The sequence below is a fragment of the Lepidochelys olivacea genome (genome assembly GCF_965140295.1).
Source record: "Lepidochelys olivacea isolate rLepOli2 genome assembly, chromosome: 7".
Taxonomy (NCBI): domain Eukaryota; kingdom Metazoa; phylum Chordata; order Testudines; family Cheloniidae; genus Lepidochelys; species Lepidochelys olivacea.
The window spans coordinates 108,176,469-108,189,168 of NC_140417.1; the positions used below are offsets into that span (position 1 = coordinate 108,176,469).

The 12,700-nt window shown below is 36.1% G+C and overlaps 1 protein-coding gene across 3 annotated transcripts in view; it reads right to left on the bottom strand.

Annotated features, from left to right (window-relative positions):
- The window catches only part of WDR11 (WD repeat domain 11), a 75,479-nt gene that overhangs the window by 31,112 nt on the left and 31,667 nt on the right, over positions 1–12,700 (bottom strand). For 2 of the 3 annotated variants that reach the window (XR_014712497.1, XM_084635032.1), the window contains exons 10-12: positions 11,480–11,659; positions 8,423–8,507; positions 2,836–2,942 (exon numbers count right to left, since the gene is read on the bottom strand). Coding sequence is in view for 2 of the 3 variants with exons in the window: in XM_084635032.1 (XP_084491158.1) it covers positions 2,836–2,942; positions 8,423–8,507; positions 11,480–11,659 (372 nt within the window). In the remaining variant the exon portion in view is untranslated. The remainder of the gene's footprint in view (positions 1–2,835; positions 2,943–8,422; positions 8,508–11,479; positions 11,660–12,700) is intronic. The other variant, XM_084635033.1, reaches the window with a different exon arrangement.

The following is a 12,700-nucleotide window of genomic DNA, read 5'->3' on the forward strand; positions in this document are numbered from 1 at the left end:
CAAAAACAAAACAACGTAAAACTTTAGAGCCTACAAGTCAACTCAGTCCTACTTCTTGTTCAGCCAATTGCTAAGACAAACAAGTTTGTTTACATTTACAAACCTGGCTGCTTCTTAATTACAATTTCACCTGAAAGCAAGAACAGGTGTTCTCACAACACTTTTGTAGCCGGTGTTTCAAGGTATTTACAAGCCAGATGTGCTAAACATTCATATGTCCCTTCACGCTTCGGCCACCATTTCAGAGGACATGCTTCCATGCTAATGAAGCTCATTAAAAAAATAATGCATTAATTAAATTTGTGACCGAACTCCTTAGGGGGAGAATTGTATGTCTCCTGTTCTGTTTTACACACATTCTGCCATACATTTCATGTTATAGCAGTCTCGGATGATGACCCAGCACATGTTTGTGGTAAGAACACTTTCACAGCAGATTTGACAAAACGCAAAGAAGGTACCAGTGTGAGATTTCTAAGGAAAGCTATAGCACTCTACCTAAGATTTAAGAATCTGAAGTGCCTTCCAAAATCTGAGAGGGATGAGGGGTGGAAAATGCTTTCAGATTCTTAAAAGAGCAACACTCCAATGCAGAAACTACAGAACCCGAACCACCGAAAAAGAAAATCAACCTTCTGCTGGTGGCATCCGACTCCAATGATGAAAATGAACATGTGTCAGTCCGCTCTGCTTTGGATTGTTATCGAGCGGAACCCATCATCAGCATGGACGGATATCTTCTGGAATGGTGGATGAGGCATGAAGGGACATATGAATCTCTAGTGCATCTGGCACGTAAATATCTTGCGACGCCAGCTACAACAGTGCCATGTGAATGCTTTTTCTCACTTTCAGGTGACATTGTAAACAAGACGTGGACAGCATTATCTCCTGCAAATTGTAACCAAACTTGTTTGTCTGAGCGATTGGCTGAAGTAGGACTGAGTGGACTTGTACGTTCTAAAGTTTTGCATTGTTTTATTTTTGAATGCAGTTATTTTTCTCCATAATTCTACATTTGCAAGTTCAGCTTTCATTATGAAGACATTGTACTACAGTACTTGTATTAGGTGAATTGAAATATACTATTTCTTTTGTTTTTTAAAGTGCAAATATTTGTAATCAAAAACAAATATAAAGTGAGCACTGTACACTTTGTATTCTGTGTTGTAATTGAAATAAATATATATGAAAATATAGAAAACATCCAAAAATATTTAAATAAATTGTATTCTATTATTGTTTAACAATGCGATTAACCACGATTAATTTTTTTAATTGTGAAAAAAATTTTAATTGCTTGACAGCCCTAGTTATATGGTATGGGAATCATTAAGAAAGGGATTAATAATAAGACAGAAAATATCACGTTGCCTCTACATAAATCCATGGTATGCCCACATCTTGAATACTGAATGCAGATGTGGTCGCCCCATCTCAAAAAAGACATATTGGAATTGGAAAAGGTTCAGAAAAGGGCAACAAAAATTATTAGGGGTATGGAACGGCTAACATCTGAAGAGAGATTAATAAGACAGGGACTTTTCAGCTTGAAAAAGAGATGACAAAGGGAGGATACAATAGATGCCCATAAAATCATGACTGGTGGGGAGAAAGTAAATAAGGAAGTGTTATTTACTCCTCTCATAACACAAGAACTAGGGGCCACCAAATGAAATTAATTGGCAGCAGAAAAGTATTTTTTTTCACACAGCGCACAGTCAACCTGTGGAACTCCTTGCCAGAGGATGTTGTGAATGCCAAGACTATATAACAGGGTTCAAAAAAGAACTAGATAAATTCATGAAGGATAGGTCCATCAATGGCTATTAGCCATGATGAGCAAGATGGTGTCCCTAGCCTCTGTTTGCCAGAAGCTGAGAATGGGTGACAGAGGGCAGATCACTTGATGATTGCCTGTTTTGTTCATTCTTTCTGGGGCACCTGGCATTGGTCACTGTTGGAAGACAGGATACTGAGCTAGATGGACTTTTGGTCTGACCCAGTACGGCAGTTCTTATGTATGGTAGGAGCCCTGTAACCCTCCACCAGACTCAGTTAAATGTCTGATATGTGACAGCAGGGGTTGGGGATACATAACACCTCTTCCCACTGTTAAAATAACAAAGTTGTGGCTTGCTGTTTAAAATCTATTCTGCGTGTCTGTCGTTCATGTGCCTGTGTGTCCTGATCAAAGAACCTTTTCTTGTTTATAAACCAATAGCTCTATAAACTCAGATTGGGATCTGAAAGTTGAGTTCTGCTCTTTCAAATAAGGTCACAGGCTCTTTAGGCCAAATTCTGCTCTCAGTGACCTGGCGTGTAGTACAATAATTATGCATTCACTGATGTGTATCATTAAAGGGTTCGGCACCATTTCAGCTGCACATGGCATAAATGCAAGTTTAGATCAAGACAAACCACTTTCAGCACCATTTCAGAAATCCATGGATAAAATACATCTGGAGACAGTCTTATCCACGGCTACATAACAACTGGTGCTCAACATGTTTTGTCTTGGCTGACGCAGTGCTGACTCTGTTGCTGATAAGTGGTAATTCTTCTAGGTTGGACCAAACCAGAGATATTTGAGCAAACCTCCTACCTTCAGTAAGTTTGCACAGATCTGACAGGCACTTACCCCTGTGGTTGGACAAGGAAGAACAGAATCAGCTCATTTCCTTTTAGTTATGTTATCTCTGCCATGACAACAGGATAAAGCATAATTTATTTGTCACTGAAGTCAGATACAAATCTGGGTATGCCCCAACAAGCAATTCTGTCACAGCCACTTTCCCAAGCATAATCTATACAGATGTCTCACGAGAGACTAACCTGTTGGAAGATCAACCAGCTGCAGTTCATTCCTTACCAATCCCAAATTGTTGGGCGTTGATGTGGCAAAGGAAAGAAAACCAGTCAAACTTGTCCACTCAATGCCCCTGTCACCAGAATAGAGTACATGGAGCAAATTAGCAGAAATTTTTGAGAGCCTAGAAAATGTTCTAGATTAGTGCAGAATTACTCTATAGCTTATTCTACACTTTGAAACAAATACATAGCTAATTTTCTATATTTTACAGAAACTTTTTTATTTAAACAAAATGTGAAAAGCAGGATACATGTGCATTTACATGTATGATAAAAATAAAAAAAATGCAGTTATCAAGTGATATTAATGCAAGATCTTTATTTTCAAACAGCGTTAGACACAATTTTCTTGACACAGTCTCTTGTTGGGTCAAGAAGACGTTTTGATCGAGGAACAGTAGGAAAGTTTTGCCCAAAATCTCAAGCTATGGCTGTAACTACAAGGAGCAGAACATGTTCACCACAGTGTAGAAGTGGGCCATAAATGTAGGCCATATGAAACCCAGACGTTTGATATGAGAACATCCTGTTCTATCTGGCACACAAAGTTGTGTGGGTAAACAGATCAGTCCAGGACAGCCAGGATGGATTTGCATGCTTCTAAGCAGCCAGGAATTAGTAGAGGTGGTAACATTCCCTTCCTATCAACATCAAGGACACAGGAAGAGAGAGGAGAGAGTGAATAACCAAACAGATTTGAAAAATGCCCCATACAACAAGTATGATGACCTGACAAACTCCAGTCTCATGTAAACATGTAACATTTTGTGTTTGCATATAAGCAGTTAGTATATTATAGGGAATATTCTGAAATGGTTGGGAGGTGGATTAGGAGGCCCAACAAATCTTTGTTGTTGCCAAATTCTATTCTATGATTTAATTTAATTGTATTATTTCTTCAAAAGTTGTTGTACATTATAGAAACACCACAGAGTAATTATAATTCATTATTATTCCCAGTGGCCATTTTCAGTCATCTTTAAAAGAACAGAAGCATGTTCTAGATTTTTAGTCATCAGCTCAGACTTATCAAATAAGTATTAGTTTTACTGCTGTTCCCTTTTATGCCATTTGGCCATCTGTCCATGTTAATAATGATCTAGTGAATCCCATGACACCCAGATTAACTAAGAATTTCCCTCCCTTTATAAATGCTTGCACTGCCGAAGCAATATAATTATTTGTTATTGTCATATGCATATATTAACCAATCTTGAAGAAACTAATAATTCATTGCACTAATTAAGACAACTGTTCTAGTTTTAATACAGCAAATCAGTAATGACGTCTCATTTGCTGGAATATTTCCTTTCTACAAAACTTTGTCATAAAACTACTATCCATTTATCTGATGCAAGTAAGAGTTACACTAAGCTGGTTTTGTAGACTACATCTATTTGTTAAAATGTAAGGTTCATGGATTTTGTATAAATAGCACTTTTTAGAAGCTATTTTACCATTAAAGTCTATAGCTCTGATCAATGCGCACTTTCAAGGGAAATGAAGATTTTGATCACTGGAGTTATAAGTTCTTACAGTTTTTAAATCCTTAGGTGGATAACAAGCTGAATCTAGCCAGGGAAGGAATACTGTCACTTTACAGTAGACTTATTATCACAAAGAAAAAAAGCCAAAATTAATGTGATTTTCAACCCCAAATTTTTATTTTTTCCACACACTTTGATTTTTTGATTTTTTATTTTTTCCACACACTTTTGATTTTTCCACACACTTTGCTGACAAAATCAGTTTGTGCATTTAAGGTGCCAACATGTAAGAATCTCAGTAATGGTAACAAAATATTTCCTTCGAGGAAGGTTAATAAAGAGAAGCTGAAAAGGTGCTGAATTTAATATGCCCCAACAACACTTTCAGCAGAACTGTATCCATTGCCTTGTATATAGGCAAGGCGTCTTCCTGCTTTTTTTTCATAGGTATTTGACCATTATGAGAGAGAATGGACCCAATGTGTGGAATTTTTTTTATTAACGGGTATCTAAAATTAAGTTATTATCAATTTCGCATCAGAACATAATTAAAGCATTTAATCAATTTAATCTTTATATCATTTAAAAATAAATTCTTCACTAAAATTCAACATTTATGAGTTCCGAATTAGTATTTTTACCTAGAGTAATAGAATGCTAATGCATTAACTCAAAATTGATTTATAGTATATCATATATTACATATAAATGAATCATTGGAAAGGATAGCTCTTGCTTTTCTAAACTGAAATATGGCGAAGTGAAAGCTTCACATTGATACTTGAATCCAACACATATTATGCCAATTCTGGTCATTCGGAGCATAACTGTCCAACACAAAACTAGCAGTTTGACATTGTCCAACAGCAGCTCAGCAAAATATTTCTAGAAATCCGTGGACAAGCTATTGGAAATTAATTTTCATAATTGTGACAGAATTCTCTCTTCTGAAATGTGTCAAACACCTGAAGAGAATACTAGTTAGGCTTCAATGCCATCAGGAACCAGCAAAGAACACAGTATGTTTCTACGTAGTACATTTTCATGCGATGTAAGCTGGGAGTAGAGAGAGGAGTAAAATACCATTCTCAAAGAGCCACTGTATCTCAAATGACAAGCAGACTATCACTATACAAATTGTTTGCCCACACCAGTATAAGTTGCCCTCCATTTTATTCTCTAATCCAACATTAAAAACCCAATATACAATAGTGCCATGTTTGAGGAAGCAGTATCATCTTTTTGCTTCGTCTGACTGTGGAAGGTTTAGTAATATGAATAATAAATAACTGTTCAACACAGATAAGTTTAATTACATGCCTTGAATAAAATACATTCAGAGATTTTAGCTAGCAGTCTTTCCACAAAAACATACATATTTGCAAAATTAAAACCCAAAGGGTATTTACATGCATATCTTCTACAAGAACACTTCCATTCTCCAGAAAATTTAACCATTATTATTTGTATTGCAGTAGCACCTAGAGACCAGAGTTGGCATCAGGCCCCCATCACGTTAGCACAGTACAGATGTAAAAGAAAGACCGTTCCCATGCCAAAGTGCTCCAAACTTTAATTCAGCTATTTTCTAGAGGGCACTGTAAGCTAGGTTGGCGCTTCGCTGCATGCTAATATGCTATCTATTATAAGTGGAGTGCATGGGATGTCTTTCTCTAAATTGTACATTTTCAGTTAAAAAAAAATCAGAAACCTTTACCTATTTTAGAGATTAAGTAAGAGTTCATACTAAAGGAAAATTTCCTGTATTCCAGGCATTTTAATTCACTGCAAAGATTAATGTGCAATATCTTACATTGCTTAATCATTCCCTTGAAGTTGTTAGAATTGGATACGAAATATCTCCTACATTATTAAAAATTAAATCAAGAGATCGAAGCTAGTCTCTTAGAGCTCTGCCTACACAATAAATGATGCCTATCACCATTAAGTAACATTTATGATAGTTTTAGTTTAGTTCAAAAACATACCGAGCAATAAGCAGTTAACAGAAAAATGTTACATTATCAAACTTCTAAAATATATAAGTATAAGAAGTTTGAGGAGTTAAAAGCCCTTGCCAGTGATCTTTTAAGTCTCCATAAAATTAAAACAATTTAAATCAAAATAAAATACACATTGATGTAATATATAAAAAATAATTCTAAAAAAAAAAAAAAGTTTAATTCCCCTGCCATCCATTGCCATATCTTTAGTAGTCCAATGTGGATTCATGGTTTCCTTATCTTTTACATTAAATTTTCCCAATTAGGAATCTCTCATTATGTTGTTTACTTTATAAATATGATGAACTATATTTTCAGAAGATGCAATATTAATCATACCCATGTCTGAATCTTTTATAACTATAACATAAGCACTTCCAATTTTCTAATGCTTCTACTAACCCTTTTAAGAATATTTTTGTAGGTCCACATTTTATTGATGCATCATTAAAACAAATACAACTAAAGTTTAAGTGGGAATATAAAATTTCATATTAGATGGATAAATTGATTTTTTCTATTTATGATACAAAAGCACTAAGGATTAAAAAAAGCCCAGCACTAGTATCCATTCATTATTAATGGAAGAAAAGATGAAAATAACTTTTCTGAAAGTTATGCTTTCAACATGCATACGAAACTGTATAATAGAGTAGTTTAGCTTTAATGAGAAGCCTTTTAAAATGTTTTTAAAAACCATATATGTAATATGTTAGCAATGGTTTTTAATTTTAAATGCTATAATCATGTTAATGAAAACTAAAAAAGCAGGATTTAGTAACCTCTTGGGTTTCATAACAGAATACAAAATGATAATAATTTCAAAACCAGTTGTTAGTAGGAAAAGAAGAAAAATCAAATGAAGATTAAAACAGATATCAAGTCCCTATAATGTCTATTAATCACACCACAAGTTCATTGGTGGAAGAGCCAAAACAGGGTTATTGAATAGCAGTTAGTATTCATTCTGTTATTCATATATTTCTTATGTGTTTGTACAATGCAGGGGCCAATCCTAATCAGGGCCTCTGGGCACTACTGAAATCTAAATCAGTGGTTTTCAACTTGGGGTCTGCAGACTAAGCTTTCCCAAGGGGTCTGCACATCCATTTTAAAATTTTTCAGGGGTCCTCAAATGTGATCTAAATAATCAATAGTAATAATAAATATTTTATTCCCTCCACTAGTATGGATCCTGAATTTGGTATTCAGACACATCCTCCTGATTATGGTCTCAAATTGCAGTGGGGGAGGTCTTGGTTGGATATTAGGAAAAACTATTTCAGCAGGAGGGTCCTTAACCACTGGAATGGGATACCTAGGGAAGTGGTGGAATCTCCATCCTTAGCGGTTTTTAAGGCCTGGCTTGACAAAGCCCTGGCTGGAATGATTTAGTTGGGGTTGGGTCCCACTTTGAGCAGGGGGTTGGAATAGATGACCTCCTGAGGCCTCTTCCAACTCTAATCTTCTATGATGATTCTATGATTACTCTTCATGTGCCATATATTTATATGGCATTATATATCTATAAATAAATGATGTCAGCTCTTTATGCTCCTTATTAAAAATATCTAAATATTACATGCATTGTGTCTTACAATTTTTTAAGATCAACTGCTTTTAATTCAGTTTGTACTAAAATTCTATCATCAGCAGTTTCAGCTTAATATGAATGAAAAAACAAACAAAATGAACTTTAATAAATGGAGTGGAATTAGTTCCAATGAGAAAAGGAACATGAATAGTAAAAGCCATATAAATCAGAGATTGTAATAAAGTTTATCATGTTAGAAAGAATTCTCTGTCCTACAATGTTCTAGAGAAAATGCAAACAGCCAATGTTCATCCTAGATCAAAAAGCACATTAGTTACTAATTCAAATATTTATAGTTCAATGCAGTGTCCAATCTAATTTTCACAAAGAGGTATTGGTTTTGCAGAGCAAAAAATTCAACGGGGTAATTTTCTTGTGTGTCAAAATGACTGCATTGCTTATGGAATACTAAATACTATAATTCTTATCCCCCCCAAAGGATTAGCAAGAATTAAAAACAAACTCACTTGACTTCGCAGGAATGGATACTTAACTCCTTGTGTAAAAGTCCAGTGGTAAGATTATACACTAAAACTGAGCCATTGCTTGTACCTATAAAAAGTCATTTGTATTTTAGAAAAAAATATATATGCAGAGCAGCTTTTGCAGTAATTTTTAAAAATGAAAACACAAGAGTCACAGCTACTTCAAATGATTTAATCTATAAATAATTCACATTTCCAGCAAGAAGTGGGCACTTTGATTTTTAAGGGGCTAAAGTTTAAATCCTACTTCAAAAATTGTAAGGTTCCAGTTTATGCCAGGAAACATTAGGTCTTCCAACTTTTAGAATTTGCTGAAGATTTGGGAACAAAGATGGAGGGGTTTTTTTATTACATAAAAGCATGTTCACTAGATACGAAAGTACCAGATACTTTTACTACAAAGGAGAGTTGCTGAATCATATGCAAAGATAAATTGGTTTCCTCAATAATCCAGAAGGAGCAACATGGCAAATTTTCATTAATCAATATTTACAATTCTGCTTTCTCTTCTTTGAAAAAAACCATTTCTGTTTTAAGCTACAAACCAATAAATGTATTAAGAGCTTCTAGCTTAAACCAAAAAGAAAAGGAGTACTTGTGGCACCTTAGAGACTAACCAATTTATTTGAGCATAAGCTTTCGTGAAGTGAGCTGTAGCTCACGAAAGCTTATGCTCAAATAAATTGGTTAGTCTCTAAGGTGCCACAAGTACTCCTTTTCTTTTTGCGAATACAGACTAACACGGCTGTTACTCTGAAACCTAGCTTAAACCAATTAGATCAAAAAACTTCATGGATAATGAAGTTTATAATTTTCTACTTCGTGTAGTTGACAGACTCTCTGGGTTTTTTTCTTAATAGTAAACCCAGTAGAAATATTGCCTTTTTCCCCTCTAACAGGGTTGCTATGGGTATAGATACGGAAAAGACAGTCTAAAGCCGTGGTTCTCAACATGTACCCCAGGGAATATGCAGAGGTCTTCCAGTGGGTATGTCTTCTTATTTAGATCAGAATTTCTCAACCTGGAAGCCGCAGGCCCCATCAGTCTCACAAGATGGGTTTAGGGAAATGGTGGGCAACCTGCGGGCCGCACGCAGCCTGTCAGGGTAATCTGCTGGCGGGCCATGAGACAGTTTGTTTGCATTGACGGGGCCGCATGTGGATTACCCGCTGATTAGGGTTTAGGGGGATTGCAAGTGCAGGGTAATTGTCTAAGACCCCACGCCACAGGGGTTCCCACGAAGCTAAGTTACTTGCTTCAGACCCGTTGCTTGGGCTCAGGCTTCAGAGAAGGCTCAAAAGTGAAAAACAGGCTCAAGTATCACACTGAAATATAAGTACAATATTTATATTCCAATTGATTTATAATCATATGGTAAAAATGAGAAAGTAAGCAATTTTTCAACAACAGTGACACTTTTTTTATTTTTTGATGTCTGATTTTGTAAGCAAGTAGTTTTTAACTGAGGTGAAACTTGAGGTACGCAAGATACATCAGACTCCTGAAAGGGGTACAGTAGTCTGGAAAGGTTAAGAACCACTGGTCTAAAGAATAGGATGAAAGACTGGTGCTTAAAGAACACACTCTTGGTGTACAGCAAATATTATCCTATACTGCTGAATGCATTTTATAGCTACATATTAGTTTCTTAATCTTTATATTTCACTCTTGGAACAAATACTAAGGCAAAGCTATAGTGGAAGGATTAGATATTTGTCAGTAAACACTGATTTGCTATATACACATAAATCAACGAAAAAATATTTCCATCAATAATAGAAATTTACAGGTAGGAAAAGAAAAAATGCTGCTTGAGAACTCAGTTTGATTTAAAGATATTTACAATACATATTTTTGACATGTGATGTTGATAATTTGGTGTTTTAATGGTAATAAAGCTTTCTTAATCTCAAAAAGTCTACTGTCATTACATAATTATTGGATGACATTATTTGCAATTGTGCTAAGGGACTAAAACAGGATTTATTAGGAGGAGGATTTACAAATTTCCAGAGTGAAATCCCATGTCAGAGAACTGGAATGGTATAAATAGCCCCCCAAATGCCCAGTTGTGGCCACAGGAGGATTCCCCAGCACAGACGTTGTGACAGACAACCATAAGCTGCCTTCTGAAGGTCCCTTTGCAATCCCTGGGAAAGGAAGTAGAATGGGAATGTTGGGGGCTGGACTCCAGCATACCATGTTGCAGAGACTCCAGGCAGTGCTGAAGTCCATAGGGCAGCCCAGGGAGGTTGCTGTAATTTAGCCAGGCCCCAAGGGTTTTCTAAATTATGCTGGGAGTTACTTCAGCCACAGAAGAAGTCAAGAATCAGGGTCCAGTCTTGCAAACATTACAGTGTGTTTCAGGCCCCAGTCCTGCAACTGGCTCCACTCAGGCAGATGCCTGAGCCTGCCTGGAACCCCAGTGAAGTCACTGGTGCTATGCACTAGCACAGGTGTCTTGCCAACATGGAGCCTGTTGAAGGATCAGAGTCTAAATAGCAAGGGTTTGCAAGATCAGGCCTTAGATGCCAATCACAGCAGTATCAAGATGCTTTAGGTCAGAACCAGATATGGCAAGGAAAAATAATGGCATGGTTAAAATTAAGTATATCCTTAGTTACTCACTTGAATCGGGGCCTTAAGGCATGTATTAAGCTCATTAATTCATTTTGGACAAATGGCATACAGAAATGAATTTTTAGGAGGGTTTGGAATGAGGAGCAATCACTGCCTTACAGAACAAATTTTGGAAAAGTATCCATGAACAGAGGGCAACATGGAAGACAGAAATACCACCAAAATACCTGTTTCTAAGCACAAGACAGCCAAACCACTTAAATTTACAAGCTGCACCACATATGCCCAAAGTTGCTGGCAGCAAAACTATGCAAAAAATATTTCTAATGAAAGTTACTAAAATGGCCACTGCTTTGGACTGGATGCACAGTATTAAAAATAGACTGAAATTATCCTTGGTTTTGTACATCCTTCACACATAAGTACAAAACATCAAGCACACCATTCAGAGTACTTACCAACAGCTAAGAGAGGCTGATACTGTTTTATGTTTTTTGTGGTTAGAGGTGGACACATACGGATAGCAAATGGAGGCAAAGGAAGTCCTGAGAGAAGCCCCGTCAGCAGGAATTTGAGGTGCACTTCTTGAAAGAAATAATTTTTTAACTGTTCTTCACCAGTAACTGCACCTTGTCCTGCTTTATATTTAAAAAAAAAAAATAGAAAATGAAGCTTCTGTAAGCATTGCATTTTAATCTGACAGTAGATACATACTTACCAGCTGCTTACAAAATAAGGCAATTAATTATCAATAAATGTATGCAGTAGTAACTTTTATTTAAAGAGGCATTCAATATTGTTGCAATAGACACAGGCAGAACTATCTTCAGGAGACTTACATTTCAGCTGGTAATTTCTTAAGTCTCAAACCTCTTACCTCCACCTGCCCCCACTTTTATCTTTAGGAACTCAAATATGTAAACTTTGTAGATTCTGATCTATTTCCATAAATTCAGAAATGGCTTCATTTTTGTCTTTTAGAGTTCAAAGGTGTTTTGCACATGATTAGTCCATTTGGAGAGAAAAAGAAGAGCCAATTCTGGAAAGTTACTACCGTATATACTCCACTTCTAGAGATTAAGTGCACTTGCACAGTAGTTATGTTAAAGACAGAAGAAAAATAGAGCTTGATTCTGTTGCCCTATGCTTTGCACAGCCATTTACGCCAATGCAAAGCAGTTGTAAGAAAGGTACCAAATCAGAATGGCACTGACGTAAATGACTACACAATATGCAGATAATGGAGAATCAGGTCCTAAGTGTCCATCCTTAATGCTCCAAATCATATCAAGTTATCGAAAAGAAGGGTTTTTTGAACAGTGGTCTGCTGAGGGTGAAAATTCATTCAAGTGCAGTATATCTTTATACCATGTCGGGAATGGGTGCACAGGTCACATCTCACAGTCAGGGTATCTCTGCACTGGATTTGAATAGGGCTATTCCAGTGAATCCAAATTGTCACACACGTGATTCATAGGAGCTGTAACCATTATTTCCAGATATACAAAGGTTCTCCTGCTACTGAAATGTTGTTTATTTTCCCAACATTACATTTTTAAGAGGAGCACATACAAGGTATGTTGTCTTCATGTCATAGAAAGATTAATTGAATATTTTCTTTAAAAAACAGAAATGCTGTTCAGTTTTTCAACATCACAACTCAAACTCTGAATCTAGCT